We start from the raw sequence: 17,795 nt of genomic DNA, 5'->3' as shown, positions 1-17,795 counted from the left end.
TCGCATATGCCCCCCACTGGCCGGTTGTAGGGAGGATAGAAGCCTTGCATCACGTGTCCCCTCCGATACACGAGGAGGCAGCCTGTCACATCTTTTCACCTGCCAGTGCGGACTCTCATTGGCGAGGTGTAACGTGTGGGAGGCTCACACTACGCCCGCCATTTCCTGTCTCTGCTGTGCAGGCGTCCCCAACCAACCTGTAGGAGTCGCTGTCCACAACGTCCAGATTACCACCCATCGACTTCCACCCGCTAACTCTGCCAATTGAGTTAGTATGACGACTGGCCCAAGCCGGAGGCAACGCCGACAGCCGGAGCCGAACCCGGTGTCTCTTGCGTTGGTGACGAGCGCAATGTCCGCTGCGCCACCCAGCCGCCCTCTTGTTATAACTTATTATAACAAAGTACTGTAGACACTAAAGGTACGATTTACTAAGTAGGGATGAAGTAGGTTTCTTAGTATCAGATTTTAGCATTGGAGAAATTCTCAGATACTGATTTTTTGCCTGGTATCGGACCAATATCCTACCCTATACCACTATTGGTATCAGTACATCCCATTATGAAGCTATTATTCTGATTATAAAAGGGCAGGCAGTAGCTATAGTGACTATACAGGTGTGTCTGGAACAAAAGGAACGCTAAGTGTAACTCTAGAAGCAGAACATCGATTCAACATCACTGACATCACACTAAAATGCCAAGGCTTTCTTTAGACCGGTAAGGTTAGAAACCTGGGGGTCTTTAAAGCATGTCACCCAACACCTAGCAAAGCATTGGTTAAAACAATGTTACAGCTATGTTTTCTGGCCGTTTGGGAGACCGGGCTTTGGTGGAAAACTACCAAGCATCACTGTTGAGTGGAAGTGACTTTGGGACTAAACACAAACATACTGAACACAACGGCATAATGCTAGTTTACTCAGCGGACACAACAACACCAAAGCCACTTGCACCACCTATGCTGTATGCAGTACATAATGTTGATCAACCTTTAATTTTTCTCAAAAAGACAATTGAGGTCACCCTCATTTTCAATATAGACACAGCTACGTCTAATGGCTGTTAATGCACGATTATCACGGATGCATTGGATGTCCCGTAGACGTTTGGATGCGACCGATTGAACCTCTAACCTTGCAGTCTACTGAAAATCTGACCGGAGACCTTTCAGTGTAACACAGGGTCTGGAACAGGGTTTACTGCACTCTTGATACCGCCACCTGGGATAATCTGGCCGGTACTGCACCCTCGGTGTCGCAGTAGGCCTTCTAACGGCAATATACGGGTCCCTGGCATTGAATATGATATTAAAATCGGAAAAAAAGAAAAACGAACCAAAAACGTAATATTCTGTGTCTGGCACCCAACCGCTGGCGAGCAAACATGTAATATTACGTGAATGGCACCCAACGTGTTAAAAAAATAGTGGCGTTAAAGGAATTGTGCATTAACGCGCTAATATCGCGTTAACTTTGACAGCCTTAGTATATGTATAATGTATGTATGTGTGTATGCATGTATGTATATGCATGTCTATATGTATGTATATATATATATGTGTGTGTGTGTGTATGCATGCATGCATGTACTGTATGTACTGTATGTGCTGTATGTATGTATGTATGCATGCATGCATGTATGTATGTATGTATGTATGTATGTATGTATGTATGTATGTATGTATGTATGTATGTACCTGTAGGATGCTGTCTCTGGTGCTGAGGTATTGCTGCTGGCTGCCGATCTCTTTCCTCTGGATCTCCAGCTGCATGTGGAGCTGCTGCACCTCCTCGTTCTTATTCTCCAGCTCCTCACGGAACTGTTCCAACTGCTCCTCCAGGTGACTGATCTAGAGAGAGACACAGAGGTAGAGCTAGCTTGTTTACTCTGTGTGCTTACATTGTAGAGATAGCTTGTTTACTAGCGGGAGGGAAGCCGTGGGTGGTAATCTGGCGTTGTGGACAGCGACGCCTACAGGTCAGGTCTGGGCGCCTGCTCAGCGAAAGGCAGGAAATGGTGAAGGCAGCGTGACCTCCCACGCGTTACACTTCACCAATGAGAGTCCTCGTTGCCAGGTGAAAAAAGAGCCACTGGCTGTCTCCACATGTGTCGGAGGAAGCATGTGGTTGACGTCAGGGTTCCCTTGTACCGACCAGTAGGAGGAACATGCGCACAACAACCAGGTAGGGGAGGAGGGGGGGGGGGGGGATTGGCATAACGACTAAATTGGGATGGGGAGAAAAATAGAAAATCAGGCGGAGAAAAAGAGTTAAAAAAAAAAGAGATAGCTTGTTTACTCTGTGTTTACATTGTAGAGCTAGCTAGTTTAATCTGTGTGTTTACATTGTAGAGATAGCTTGTTTACTCTGTAGAGCTACTGTAGCTTGTTTACTCTGTGTGTTTACATTGTAGAGCTAGCTTGTTTACTCTGTGTGTTTACATTGTAGAGCTAGCTTGTTTACTCTGTGTGTTTACATTGTAGAGCTAGCTTGTTTACTCTGTGTGTTTACATCAGAGTCTCTCTCCGTCTAACTGGACCTCCAGTATGTAGTCTCTCTCTGTCTAACTGGACCTCCAGTATGTAGTCTCTCTCCGTCTAACTGGACCTCCAGTATGTAGTCTCTCTCCGTCTAACTGGACCTCCAGTATGTAGTCTCTCTCCGTCTAACTGGACCTCCAGTATGTAGTCTCTCTCTGTCTAACTGGACCTCTGGAGTCTCTTGCCACATTTACCTCGTTCTCCTTCCTGTCCAAGGCCTCTCTCTCTGTCTGTAACTGGGCCTCCAGTGTGGTGTCTCTCGCCTGGCTGTGGGACCCATGCTGCTTCTTCTCTTCAGCCTGGCGCACACGCACACGCACACGCAGACACAGACATACACGTGTAAGATGCTACCATCTGCTTGGTCCATCATATGCAGCAAACACACTTACGGCTGCATAAAACATGTTTTTTGGGAGGAGGGTGGAAAGCTCAATATTGACAACTGAATTTTTTTTTGTTGTAAGAGGCAGGATTTTTTTTTATCAGAGGAAAATGTGTAAACAAAACAATTGCAATCAAACGAAGCAAATCCTGAACGTTTACATTTCACTGATTTACTTAAAAAAATACATTTGGGGGGGGGGGTCACAATACAAATACAATATGATTATTTTTGTCTGCTGCGTTGTCCTATAACACACACACACAGGTTGAAAGCAACACTCCTGTGAATCAAGTAGTTACGTCTCAGAAGCAATGTGTGCTTAAACATGAGTACATCCACACGTGTTTCATGATGCTGCCATGGCAACTCACACTGCAGTCATGTGAACAGAGCAAACAGGGAGTACTGTTCTCCTTCTCTCTAAAACAGACCTCCTGCTAACACTGTTCTCCTTCTCTCTAAAACAGACCTCCTGCTAACACTGTTCTCCTTCTCTCTAAAACAGACCTCCTGCTAACACTGTTCTCCTTCTCTCTAAAACAGACCTCCCGCTAACGCTGGTCAGCGATCTTGGTGGTTGCTAGCCTTAGCACAACATCACCACCCCTCCTCTTCCTCTTGTTCACACACACACGCACACACACAGCCCCCTTTCATCCTCTCTCCTCGTCCAAACAGCCCCTCTTGCTGTCATCTCTTCTCATTCCTCCTGACACACACACACACTCTCTCTCAGACCCCCCCCCACACACACACACACACACACTCCCTCTTCTGTGCTCCGTAGCTATTGTTCTCCTGCTCCGCCTTCTCACACTCTCCCTCTCACTGCATCTCTCCACTGCATGCCCCCCCCCTCCCTCCCTCTCTCTCTCTCTCCCCTCACCTCCTCCAGGGACTCGGTGCTGGCCAGCAGGGCCTGCTCCAGCTCGCGGACGCGGCTCTCCAGCTTGTCGATCTCCTCGTCGCGCTCGCCCGCCTCGCGACGCAGCTGCTCCGAGCCCAGCAGCAGCTCACTGCACCAGTCCGCCTTCTCCTTCAGCTGAGAGGTCAGCTGATCCACCTGGTACAGAGAGAGAGAGGGGGAGGGAGAGGGAGGAGAGAGAGAGGAGAAGGGGGTGGGAGAGGGAGGAGGAGAGAGAGAAAGAGAGGGATAGAGTAGGAGGGGCGTTTTAATCAAGGGTCGTCCGCGGCTAGTCGGCTAGTATGTAGCTAGTAGATATGATCAGTTGATCCACCTGAGAAAGAGGAGGGAGATGGTTTGGGGAGGGGGGGGGGGGGTCATTCGGGAGAAAGTGATTTACTACAATGCAGTTTGTCTACACTGGGAGGACTGGCTCACATACAAAGTTGCCAATTGGTTGACTGACCCACCTGTGAGACGGCTGTGGAGGAGGAACGGAAGAACAAAGGAGAGAGAGAGGAGGAGGAGGAAGAGGAGGGGGAGGGGATGTGGTTCTTACGAAGGCTATTTTAATGTAGTTGCTATAGTATGGAAAGCTAGACGGGTCAACTTAACAAAAAAAGTTAAGATGGAGTGGTGGACATTCATAAAGTTGCAGAGGTGTTGTTCAGGTTTTCCCACAATGCAATGCTCACAGACCTCTTATTCTGGGGTCACAGGGAACCTGCTGTAATGCAGAAGTCTCTTAGCCAGTACCCTGCTGACTCTGGCCTAGAATAAGACGTATTATTCTGTAAGAAGTCTCTGGAGGGGCGGACGGGTAGCGCAGCGGACTAAGCGTCTGTCTACCACCACAGAGACAGTGGGATCGAATCCAGCTGTGGTGCCTCCGGGTTGGCCGACGGTCCATACTAACACAATTGGCAGTGTTAGCGGGTGGGAAGCCGGCGAGGGTGGGTCCTGGTCGTTGTAAAAGCAGCGACTCCTACAGATCGGTCGGGGCGCCTGCACAGCAAGGTCAGGTCCTGGGAGAGGTAGTGTGATCCTTCCACACGTTACACTCCCCCAGTGAGAGTCCGCGCTGCCAGGTGAAAAGAAGTGGGGATTGGCTACACATGTGTCGGAGGAAGCATGTGATAGTCTCCGCCCTCCCAGACCGACGGTAGGGGGCAGAGCACGCAACAACCAGGTAGGGGATTGGGAATTGGAAAACGACTAACATTGGGATGGGAGAAAAATTGGAAAGGGGGAAAAAAAGAAAGTAAAAAAAAAAAAAAAAAAAAAAAAAGTCTCTGGCAATACCATACCACTGCCCTAGGCTGTAACTATGTCAACCGCTGTTTTTGGGGGCGTCGCTTGCTAGCTAGCTAACATTAGTTGGTCACCGTTACACTGTTAGCAGGAGGTTAGCAGGAGCTGTTGGCAGTGGTATGGCGTTTCCAAAGTCAGGAGGGTAATGGCTAAAAGGCATCTGCATTACAACTGGATGCCTGTGACCACAGAAGAAAGGTGCTCTGGGGCTCCTGGAGAATCTAAAGCGATGTCTTTGACACTCTCTGATGATGTTACAGCAGATAGGTAACTCATCATTCTGAATTCCCCCCGATGTCTTTTAGCAGAGCTCGAGGTGTAGCCAGCAATAACAACACCTCCCTGTACCCGCATTCAACTCCAACCCAAATGTCAGACGTGTAGCGAGCTCGGTTTTTAAGCTAGCGCGAGGCCGATGATATCGTATGGACGGTGAGATTAGCAAGGAATCGGTTGAAACTGAACACGTTGTAGTAGTTTAACACATGCAGTGCCATTCACTGATTAACACGTTTCTGAGGCCCGACCGTTGAGTGCCAATCACGTTAACACGTTTCTGGATAGTTTTTTTTTATTTTAATACCCTATTCAATGTCAGGGAGCTGTGTGTTGCCTGAAAAATGCATACTGGGAATCCGAAGGTGCAGTACTGGCCGCATCCTACCAGGCGCGGTATCGAGCACCATTTGAAACGTTGCGTCTTGGGCTGTGCGTCGATTATATAGGTCCGGGTGGACATTTCTTTGTCGGACAAGTGTAGCGGTTCTAATGCTCGGATTGAGAAGAAACAATTACTCCCGATCCGTGTTCTGTGGTGGATTATGTTGGCGAAACGATCAGATAATTGGAATATTCTTTTCGGGGGGAAATCCTAGTCAAGGTAAGGGCTATATGGTATCAATCTTGCGTTGATCCAAGAATGTTTTCATTGCGATCCGAGCGTATGTGTGTAACGCTAGTCCATAACGTATTCCGTTGGTGACGATCAAAGCATCGAAAAACTACCCCCCCCCCCCCCCCACCCTTTCATACATTCATGATGGAACATAATACCTATCATATGCATTTGATTGTTTAATTGTAGCGTGTGTAGGGACAAAACGCCAATGGATTTAGTATAATACACAACTGTATTATACTAAAACTTTATGTACATTATACCAGTTATGTCTTATTCTTATTACTTGTATTATTTATTGCACAAATGTCTTATTCACTTGTATTATTGCACAATCGCTGCGGGCATGACCACCCGCATTTCACTGTATGCTTGTATGCCGTGACAAATAAAACTCTTGACTCGACTTGGTTGCGGCTTATAACCAGCCTCTCAGGAATTGGCCCGGATCATTCCGAAATAACACTCATATTCACCACGGTATAAAACGGGAACGTATGAATGGAATTTTTTTCCTTTTTTGCATCTTGACCGGAAGAAACTCAGTGTCAAATGACTATAGTATTGTATCCATAGCTATAATATAGAATATAGTTATAGCTCTACAAACAAGGTGACGGACTCCCATTAGTTTAATGGGTGGCCTCGCATAGCCGTGGCACAGAATGTGTTAAGGGGCTGAACATCTTCCCAAAGTCAACCTTCCTTCACTGCGACACACCCCGTCTCTAGAGCGCCGATATAAGACCACGCCACGTTTGTAGGTTTTATTTGGTACACTTTGTAGCAAAAAAACACTATTATATTGTGAACAATGCAGTAATACCACTTATGCTGGTGTTATTTGCACAGAAAAAAACAGCATCTTATATTTTCAAACCATGCTTATATTCTGAACATTGTGGTAATATGATATATAATATAATACAGGAAAGAGAAGGAGAGAGAGGGCAGAGGGACGGGGCAGGGAATCTATAGACTATGTGGGGGGGGGGGTTCTATATGTAGCTGGTACCAATACCTTCAAGGTTAATCCATCCACCTGCAAGAGCCAGAAGGAAAGATGAGAGGACAGAAAAGAGGAGAGAGGAGAGAAGAGGGGAGAGGACAGAAGAGGGGAGGAAGAAGAGAGGAGAGAGAGGAGAGGAGAGAAGAGGGGAGAGGACAGAAGAGGAGAGGAAGAAGAGAGGAGAGGAGAGGAAGGAGAGGAGAGGACAGAAGAGAGGAGAGGGAAAAGAGAGGACAGAAGAAAGAAGAGGAAGAAGAGAGGAGAGGACAGAAGAGAGGAGAGGAAAAAGAGAGGAGGGAAAAGAGAGGGGGGGGAGAAGAGAGAGTAGAGGAAGAAGAGAGGAGAAGAATAAGAGAGGAGATGACAGAAGAGAGAGGACAGAAGAGAGGAGATGAAGAAGAGAGGATAGGAAGAAGAGAGGACAGAAGAGAGGAGAGGACAGAAGATAGGAGGAAAGGAGAGGGGAGGAAGAAGAGAGAGGACGAGGAAGAAGAGGAGAGGAAGAAGAGAGGAAGAAGAGGGGAAGAAGAGGAGAGGAAGAAGATGGGAAGAAGAGAGGAGGAAGAGAGGAGAGGAAGAGAAGAAGAGAGAAGAGAAGAAGAAGAGAGGAGAGGAAGAAGAGAGGAGATGGAAAAGATAGGAAGAAGAGAGGAAGAGAGGAGAAGAAGAAGAGAGGAGAGGAAGAAGAGAGGAGAAGACAAAGAGAGGAAGAAGAGAGGAGATGAAAGAGAGGAGATGAAGAAGAGAGGAAGAAGAGAGGAGAGGAAGAAGAGAGGAAGGAGAAGAAGAAGAGAGGAGAGGAAGAAGAGAAGAAGGGGAGGAGAGGCAGACGAGGACAGAAGAGAGGAGAGGAGGTAGAGAGGAGAGGAAGAGAAGGAGGAGAGGAAGAAGAGAGGCAAGAAAGAAGAGAGGAGGGGAAGAAGAGAGGAAGAAGAGGAGAGGAAGAAGACAGGAGATGAAGAGAGGAAGAGAAGAAGAGAGGAGAGGAAGAAGAGAGGAGAGAAAGAAGAGAGGAGAGGAATAAGAGAGGAGAGGAAGAAGAGGAGAGGAGATGAAGAGAGGAGAGGAAGAGGAGAGAGAAGATTGCTTAATGGTGACAGTGGTGGCAGGTTCCTAGCAGGTAGTGGTTATTTAACTAGGGAAGCACCAACATGCCAGACTCCTCAGGAAAACACACACAGTGATGACAGGATTAAGGAAGCTTGAAGGTGTTCAATGGAGGTTTTGACCACTAGTACCAAAAGTAAAACAGTGTGAGAGCAAAGAAAACGGTGAAAACGTACTTTGCAAAAGTTACGAGATAAAACATTTATTCAGCTTGTAGACTATAGAATAACAATAGAAAACTGTCTAGTTGGGTGGAAATATGAATAATAAACTAAAGCGAGCTGATTACAAGAAAACTCCATTGGATACCTAATAATCTGTAATGTCATCAAACAGAAGACCGTTTAAATTTTTTTGTTTTGGTTTTATGTGTGGGTTGGATTTGAGTGTGTATACAGGAAGGGTTACTATTGCTACCCAATAGAAACCCCTCCTGTGGGGCTCTAAGGTGTAGCCAGAGTTACAAACCCCTCCCTAATCACTCAAATCCAGCACAGTACCAAGAGGGGCTCCAGAGGTCACTGTTTGATGGCATTACAGATTCTACCTTTAACTAAGACATCAGGATCTAAATGGTATAATTAATTATGGATTATTTGAGGCATGGGGAGTTGTTCCTTTGCTGTTTCGTCTGTAACAAATCAGATTGATGACCTGTTGACATTAGTGTTTATACCTCAATTTTATACAACTCCCTTGAATCTGTGGAACGTGTTGTTTTTCTTTTGCAAAGAAACGAGTCTGAATCTAATTTGTATTATTTATTTCTCAGCACTTCTTTCTTCCCTTGTATTGAACAGTGTTTTGGTGGCTGTAGCAACACACCACATTTTAAATGCATTATTTCCTTCCCTGCCTGGCTGCCCCACACCCAAGTAGGCTTGGGCAATATTGACATTTTAAGAAAAACAACTACCGGTATATCATATATTATCGTCCAAATAAAAATATGCATATGTTGCAGCTTTTATTTAGAAAGATCCTGACTGGAAGTTCAAAAGATCCTGCTGCTCGCTTGACACAGGCCTTTGCTACGATCCCTGCATGTCTCAGGGAAGATTAAAACATTTTGATTCCAGCTTCCAATCAGAATGGATTGGACTGTGGTCAGTGCATAGAACTATCCCGACTGCCTTTTTCACATCAGAGGCTTGGTAAGTCATATTGGGAATCCAATGTATTTACAATTTCCTTGAAACTGGCTTCATTAACTGTAAGGATAGATTTTTTTTTCCCAATGTACCTAGTAACTGCCCTCGTATAGTCTTGCCACTGTTGACTGTCACGTTTATATTTTCTTGCCTTTGTGAAAGCCCCAATGAGGGGTGGTTGCTCGCCGTGGTGACGTTTTGTGGATGAGTCTGTGGCAGATTTGCAGATTCTGTTGGATGGTGATCTTTAAGATGAGAGTGGATATTTAATTTATATTATCCCTATACTAGGCATAACGAATGCGAGGTCCCACAGGGCTCTAGTCTATACTAGGCCCACCAGGTGCGGGTCCTACAGGGTTCTATACTAGGCCCACCAGGTGCAGGGTCCCACAGGGTTCTATACTTGGCCCACCAAGTCTGCGGTCCCACAGGGCTCTATACTAGGCCCACTAGGTGTGGGGTTCCATCCACAGGGATTTATATTAGGCCCATTCGGTGCAGGGTCCCATGGGGCTCCATACTAGGCCCACTAGGTGTGGGGTTCCACAGGGCTTTATATTAGGCCCACTCCTGCGGGGTCCCACAGAGCTCCATACTAGGTCCACTGCAAAACTGTTACCTCTCTATCTCTTTGTTCGGAGCCAGGCTGCAGCTTGTGGGGGTTCCTCAGCTGTTGTTCTAGCTTCAGAATCTCCTGCTGGAAGACGTCCCTCTCGTGTTCACGGTCCACAGCTTGTTCCTGGAGATCCAATCATTTAGATACATATTTATTTACTATTTACTTTACTTACATATTTATTGTAAATATTGGTATTGTTGTAATTAAGGCACAAAGAGACAATTTCACTTGGTATTGCGATTGCTGGTCAATGAAGATATTGGCAAGACTCTACATTGTATCAAAGGAGGCATGCAGTAGTCAACACCCTGACAGTAGGGTAGTCTACACCCAACCCCCACATCAAGAAATGATACAACCTGTTCCTGCAAAAAGTGACTGACATTCAGTGACTCGAGAGTGAATTGAACCAGACCCCGTCTCTCTTACATCCAGGAACTTCCTGTTCTTCTCCAGCTGCTTCTCCAGGGCTTGGGTCTGCTGGCGGAGGTCTCCGCTCTCAGTCTTGTGAGCATGCTCCAGCTCGATGATCCGGTTCACATGCTCCTCCAGCTCCGCCTCCAGCAGCTTCACCCGCTTCAGGAGGTCTGAGTTCTCCTTCTCCGCCTGGCGTTGGACCTCCACCTTCTCCTTCATCAGCTTCTCCGTCTCCCCCAGGAGGTCTATGGGGTGAGGAGGAGGCGGTTGACAGAGCGAGTATTACTCACTGGCCACTTGTGGATATGGGGGCTCATCTTATTTCAAATGTGAGTCATTTAGGTTTGATTCCAGTATTGGAAGTGACACTGAGGCCAAGTCATGGAAGAGCTTGAGGTCTTGGGAGTGTTACTGTATTTACTGTACTGGTAATTTCCTGCAAATGGTGTCTCATGCTTTTATTTTTTTCTCCCTCATGCACCATGGCATTATCATACGTGTAATAAAGTACTCTCCAAAACTCTGTCTGTGAACGACGGTATTACAAAATGTCTCCCTCCGTGTGATGTAATTTGGTCCTCCTCGTCTACCCCACAGTGCAACGTAGTGTAGATTCAGTTGGCTGCGGTTACATTAAAGGGAAACAACAACGTTTCATTCTCACTTTTCTGAGTGTTGCGTTTATGCAGTCAGGTTATACGTCGTTTGTCTCCTGTATGTGTGGGAGGTATTTGTCGCGTGCACAAGCCAGACAGAGAGAGAGAGCACAGAGCGTGCGTGTGCATGTGTGTGCCTTGCGTCGCAAGTGCCTTTTACACACACTCCGAAGCACAGCAGAGCCCTGCTCCTGGTTCAGTGCGCATGGGCGTTGGGCGTGAACGGCTCCGTAACCGTCTCGCTTTGTTTACATGCCACCGTTCCAAGGGACTTTTGACAACGAAAACCCCCTTTGACGATTGCCGCTAGGAAAACGAAAATGCCAGCTAAAACGGCGTTGCCTTTTAACTTGGACAGCTGCAAACGAAATAATTCTAAAATGAAACGTTGTTGTTTTCCTTTAGTGTAACCAAGGCCCAATGTGACTAGCAACTACACAAGAGCAAGGGAATGTAAACAAAACATTTGCTACACGTGACATTAGCTAATATTGGGTCAAATGCTTGGTTAACATTAGACTCTTTGATGATGTTGGCTAGCTGTGCTATTCAGTGGAAAACATTAGCACTATTATTGGTACTAGTGTTAGCCGACAGCAAAAGCACATTGTTGTGTTAAGACAGGTTGCACTGGGAAGACCAAACAACATCACTTCTACAATTCTCCATTTCAATACGACGCATTGCAAATGTATGACCTCAGACTCTTCCAAGGACTCGAATCATCTTTCCAACACACATGTCCCATCACACATCACCCCCCCTCTACTCGTTCACTGCCACCACTGGACCAACCAGAACCGCTTCACCAGGATCAAACCCCCGTTGAATTAGTGCAAAATTAGTGCAAAAGGAAAAGGAAAAAAAGGTAAGAGGGTGCAAATGACACCAAAGACACAGACAGTTCAGACACTGCAGGCTCCATGCCCCGTGTGCTCTTACAGGCAGGGGAGGAAGAGGGGAAACTCCTGATTGGACAATCATCTCACTCCAAGTGACCCGTTAGACAAAGACATCTCAATTTGGAGCAATCACGATTAGGAGGTAGTGATAAAAAATAAACGTTGTCTAAACAGATTATATGCATTTAATTCATGCTAGAGAACGAGTGCCAACATTGATTCCAAGACATTGCCAATGACGAACCAGGACAAAAGAAAGGTGAGGCAAAGACGGAAAGCTAAAGCAAAGGGGTTAGTGACTGAGCGAGTCTGCGAGCGAGCCCCACCGCAAGCACTTTTTTTGTTTAGAAGGTGCTGGATTTGGGTTAAGAGGAAAAACAAAACTTAAAAACCCTCAATCAAAAGGTTACATGTGACTGAGCCATGCTCATGTGTGGACACACCTGCTTCAGGTGCCGCAACCACGGCAGCTTCAACTAGGCCTACAGGAGGAATAAGAAAGCACAGGAGTTTAGCATGCTCTCGCCTCATGGTCAGAAACAGGAAGACAGGAAGTGGAGACAGGGACTCACTGGTTATTGTGAGCACAAAGCAGAATGCCGTGACGAGCAGGATGGAGAAAGTGTTCCTGTTTCTGTACGGTCTGTCTTCGTTTATAGCCCTCATGTGTACACGGTACTTACCGACTGACCGGGGATTTGGTTGGCTGTGTACTTATGGGGTACGTTTTCAATAATATACTGGATGAAATGGAAGGTTAGCCAATACAAGGAACATTTCCCGGCAGACTGCTTACTGTAAATTACAAGGTGATACAACGTATACACAGCATATACTGTAAATTACTTCAAATATGACCTGTTTGCTTTAGAGATAAAAAAAAAATAATACGTCCTAATTCAGTATATTTATTGGCCTGAAATTCCAAAGGGAGTGTTATAGATGACACTGAGGGCACCCAGGGGAATGAGCGGGGTATACTGAGTATATTGCAGGATCTCCGTTTTAAAGTAGCTATAGTATAGTTACTACACACTATCAATGCAATCAGCTCCTGGGTTCATCTCTAATTTTATTTAAAATGTTCCATTTTATGCTATTTGCTGTGAAGCACTTTGAGCTGCAATCTATGTATGAAAGGTGCTATATAAATAAAGTTATTATTATTATTATATTATTAATGTATATATATTAATAATTGTTCTCTCATTTAGAGAAAGTACATGTTAACAGATAAAGGCCAACCTGTATGAGATCCTTGGAATGACGTGGATTCTATTTCAGGGTGTTAAGTACTTAAAATGGTGAAAAACTACAACCAAAAGTGAATCCACCCCCTTCAACATCCACTGGACAGGTTCAAATAATGTCTCGTTCTTTTCACCCGTCTGCCAGAGGGGATTGTGGGATACGTACGGAGCTCCCGGGGCCCGGCGTGTTCCCTCATGGCGTCCTGCTGCCGCGACATCAGCTCCCGCTCCTGCAGCATCTGAGACCTCTCCTGCTCCAACTCGTGCAGCCGGCTGCCAGTCACCTGCGCGGGCCAATTAGCAGATGGTTAGGGGGCGGGTTGAAAGTGATGCCAATTTAAATGTGTGGAATTTGTGAGGGTTGTAGCCTGTAGGTAGAAAACAAGTCTGAGGATCATCATCTCTGTCTGTTTGTCCATCTAAGGCGTCTTTAAGGCGTTTTCACTTGCAAATGTAGAGAATATAGTGCGACATTAGACAGACAAACAGACTCGGAATGAATACTAGTGGACATGAGCTACTCTCTCTCCCAAAGACAATGAATGGGAGACTTATGTTGTGGTAGGACAGATTTTTTTTTTTTTTTTTTTATTATCTTTCTTCCCCTCCTTTTTCCCGATTTTTCTCCCATCCCACCCTTCCTGGTTGTTGCGTACTTTCCCCTACTGTTGGTCCGGGAGACCGGAGACTGTCACATGCTTTCCTCCGACGCATGTGCAGCCTGCCAGCAGGCCAACCTGGCCGCGCAGGTTCTCACCGGGGAGAGTGTAGCGTGTGGGAGGCCACACTATCTCTCCTTAGTTCCAACCCTTGCTGAGCAGGCGCCCCGACCGAACTGTGGGGGTCGCTGTCCACAACGCCCAGGACCCACCCTTCAGCTTTCCCACCCTCTGATACAGCCAATTGTATCAGTGTGAGAGGCCAGCCAAGCTGATAGCAACGCCGGGAGCTGGATTCGAACAGGCGAATCCAGTGTCTCCCGGTGTTGGTGACTAACGTAATCTCTGTGCGCCACCTGCCCCCCCAGGACAGAATTTTTGTTTTATTCTTTATACTCAAATGAGCTTTATTCTATTAGCTTATTAGTGTATGCGTATTGAAACAGAAAATGTACCCGTATACTCAAATCATTATCCTGGGTGCTCTCAGTGTCATCTATAACATCTCTCCCAATTCATTGTCTATGGAGCAGACATTATACTTTTTGAATTAGATTTGAGTTGTTTGTTCAGACTAATATTTTTGGACTGTCTTAGACCTCCAGGTCCTAACTACAGTATGTACAGTAGTCTGCAGTTCCTAACTACAGTATGTACAGTAGTCTCCAGTTCCTAACTACAGTGTACAGTTGTCTCCAGTTCCTAACTACAGTATGTACAGTTGTCTCCAGTTCCTAACTACAGTATGTACAGTAGTCTCCAGTTCATAACTACAGTATGTACAGTAGTCTCCAGTTCCTAACTACAGTGTACAGTTGTCTCCAGTTCCTAACTACAGTATGTACAGTTGTCTCCAGTTCCTAACTACAGTATGTACAGTAGTCTCCAGTTCATAACTACAGTATGTACAGTAGTCTCCAGGTCCTAACTACAGTATGTACAGTAGGGGTGGGAATCACCAGTTTCATCACTATACGATACGATATCGATTCTTTGGACAACGATACGATATTATCCGATATCACACAGTCTGCCACGATACGATACGATACGATACGATTCAGGTGCGATCGATATGAGACGATATTATATGCCCATTTAACACAATCAGTAACATTTAAATCAACAAAAAAAAGGCAATGGAAATATCATTTGACATTTTTATTTTTGAGCTCTTCCAGACATTTAAATGAAAAACAATCTATTGATTTTAATACAAATAGACCTCCTGTTCACTGTTTTTGGTTCGTTTTTTTTCCTTTTTTTTTCTCGATATTAATAATATATATATATATTATTAATTAATATATATAATAATATTCACTGTCGCAGAGCTGTATTTTGGCTGGAAAAGGCATATTGGGAGTCCGAAGGTGCAGTACCGACCAGATCCTGTTAGTGGGGCTATCCCGAGAATGCACCCTCCTTCCCAGTCCCCACTTCTCTCTGCCTATGGCTCTGGGTTAGTTTACGCTAACGTTTCAAGTTTCAAGTTTCAAGTTTCTTTAATAGTTGTCATACAGAAGTACAGAATACTTTTATACAAAATGCTTCTTACTGTTACGCTCCAGAGACTGTGCTAGACAAGATAGTATGAAATAAAATAGTATAGCATGTAAAATAGAAATACAAAAAGGTCACAGTGTTCAGTATAGACATATGTACAATGTTCGATGCAGAATAGAAGTAACTGAGTTACCATACAATATACAATATTCTATGCAATGTACTAATATACAATAATATATAGTGCAGAGCAGAAATGGGATGAGGTACAATTTAGGTACAATTTACAGTAAGGTGTACGAGTTGTAGTGCAAATCCTTTACCAATAAATATAAAGTGTAAAGTGTGTTTAGGTGATCTAAAGTGTGTAGAGTGGGTGCTGCAGTGTGTTGTTTGTTTAAGTGAGTGTGTGCGTGTGGGTGTGTGTGCTGTGTGCATTTGATGGTTGTTGCATAGTGTTTATTGTTCGTTGAGCAGCCTGATGGCCTGGGGATAGAAGCTTCTTCTGAGTCTCTGTGCTCGCCTTAAGACTCCGGTATCGCTTGCTTGACCGCAGTAGTTCAAAGAGGCAGTTGTTCGGGTGGCTGGAGTCCTTGATGATTATCTTAGCCTTGCCCCTGCACCGCTTGTTGTGAATGTTCTGGAGGGTGGGAAGCCCCCCTCCAATTGTGTGTTCGGCTGAACGTGTCACTCTTTGTAGTCTGCTACGGTCTTGTGCAGTGCTATTCCCAAACCAGGAGGTGATGTTGCCAGTCAGGATGCTCTCTATTGTACATGAGTAGAAGTTCTTAAGGATCTTCTGACTGACTTGGAACTTCCTTAGGCGCCTGAGGAAGTAGAGGCGTTGTCGTGCCTTCTTCACAACACTGTCAATGTGTGTGGTCCATGTCAAGTCCTCGGATATGTGGGCTCCGAGGTACTTGAAACTGTTCACTCTCTCAACCGGTGCCCCGTCGATGCTGAGGGGGCTGTAGTCCTTGACCCCGACCTCCTGAAGTCCACAATCATCTCTTTTGTTTTGCTGACGTTCAGGGAGAGGCAGTTCTCCTGACACCACTGTGACAGATTCTCTACCTCTTCCAGGTAGGCCCTCTCGTCGTTGGCAGAGATCAGGCCCACCACTACTGTGTCATCAGCAAATTTGATGATTGTGTTGTTGTTCCGCTGTGCCACGCAGTCATGTGTGTACAGGGAGTAGAGGAGGGGGCTCAGGACACAGCCCTGGGGGGCCCCTATGTTGAGCGTGATGGATGAGGAGGTGCAGTTGCCTGCTCTCACCACCTGGGGTCTCCCCGTCAGGAAGTCCAAGACCCACTGGCAGAGGTCATAGTTCAAGCCCAGGTCCCTGAGCTTGGCTATGAGTTTGGAGGGGACTATGGTATTGAATGCTGAGCTGTAGTCGATGAACAGCATTCTCACATAGTTCCCCTGCCTCTTGTCCAGGTGTGATGCTGCTGTGTGCAGCACATGGGCTATGGCGTCCTCCGTGGACCTGTTGGGGCGGTATGCAAATTGCAGGGGGTCCAGGTTGATGGGGAGGGAGGAACAGATTAATGTTATCTTCCATCTTTAACGCGACGTGGGCATAATGGAGTGGCGAGGATTGCAAAGCAGGTTAGATGCATTGGACCCGTTGCGTAATAAAACAGCAGGGACATGTTTTGGGTCACAGAATAGGCACACTAGTCTTGCTCTAGTGACGCTCTAGAGACGCTACTGCTGTGTGCTGTTGATCCGAGCCGAGCGGATACGACACATGGTATTTTCAAAATAAGAGTATCGCAATATGAATAGATCTTTTTACGTTGCATCGATCCTATTTGATTATTGATAATAGATCGATATATCGATCTGGATCGATGTATCGTCCCACCCCTAATGTACAGTAGTATCCATCTTTTAGTGTGACATGAACATGAATGGTGCCACATGGTGATTTGCAATTGAAACAATTGTCCTGTTGTAATCAGCATAACGTATAGCTGGTTAAGAACTGGGGTGAGTAGGCGGCTGGGTGGTGCAGCGGACAAGGCGCTCGTCACCAACTCGTACACCTACTGTAAATTGTACCTAAATTGCACCTCATCCCATTTCTGCCTTGCACTATATAGTATTGTATATTAGTACACTGCATAGTATATTGTATATTATATGGTAACTCAGTTACGTCTATTCTGCATCGAACATTGTACATATGTCTATACTGAACACTGTGACCTCATGTTTTACTTCTAATTTACATGCTATACTATGTTATTTTATTTCATACTTATCTTGTCTTGCACAGTCTCTGGAGCGTAACAGTAAGAAGCATTTTGTATAAAAGTATTCTGTACTTCTGTATGACAACTATTAAAGAAACTTGAAACTTGAACTTGAAACTTGAAACCAACGCAAGAGACACTGGTATCGAAGCCAGCTGTCAGCATTGCTTCCGGCTTGGCCGGCTGTCATACTGGCTCGATTGGCAGAAT

The 17,795-nt window shown here is 45.7% G+C and overlaps 1 protein-coding gene across 6 annotated transcripts in view; it reads right to left on the bottom strand.

Moving 5' to 3' along the window:
* Positions 1-17,795, bottom strand: part of akap9 (A kinase (PRKA) anchor protein 9) — a 276,424-nt gene that overhangs the window by 58,737 nt on the left and 199,892 nt on the right. For all 6 annotated transcript variants that reach the window (XM_084313669.1, XM_084313670.1, XM_084313671.1 and 3 more), the window contains exons 24-30: positions 13,323-13,440; positions 12,350-12,388; positions 10,361-10,593; positions 9,932-10,051; positions 3,816-3,992; positions 2,736-2,840; positions 1,699-1,851 (exon numbers count right to left, since the gene is read on the bottom strand). In XM_084313669.1, the coding sequence (XP_084169795.1) occupies positions 1,699-1,851; positions 2,736-2,840; positions 3,816-3,992; positions 9,932-10,051; positions 10,361-10,593; positions 12,350-12,388; positions 13,323-13,440 (945 nt within the window). The remainder of the gene's footprint in view (positions 1-1,698; positions 1,852-2,735; positions 2,841-3,815; positions 3,993-9,931; positions 10,052-10,360; positions 10,594-12,349; positions 12,389-13,322; positions 13,441-17,795) is intronic.

The sequence above is a fragment of the Notolepis coatsorum genome, assembly GCF_963971535.1.
Source record: "Notolepis coatsorum genome assembly, chromosome: 4".
NCBI classification, from domain to species: Eukaryota; Metazoa; Chordata; class Actinopteri; order Aulopiformes; family Paralepididae; genus Notolepis; species Notolepis coatsorum.
This window is presented reverse-complemented; position numbering and strand designations above follow the sequence as displayed.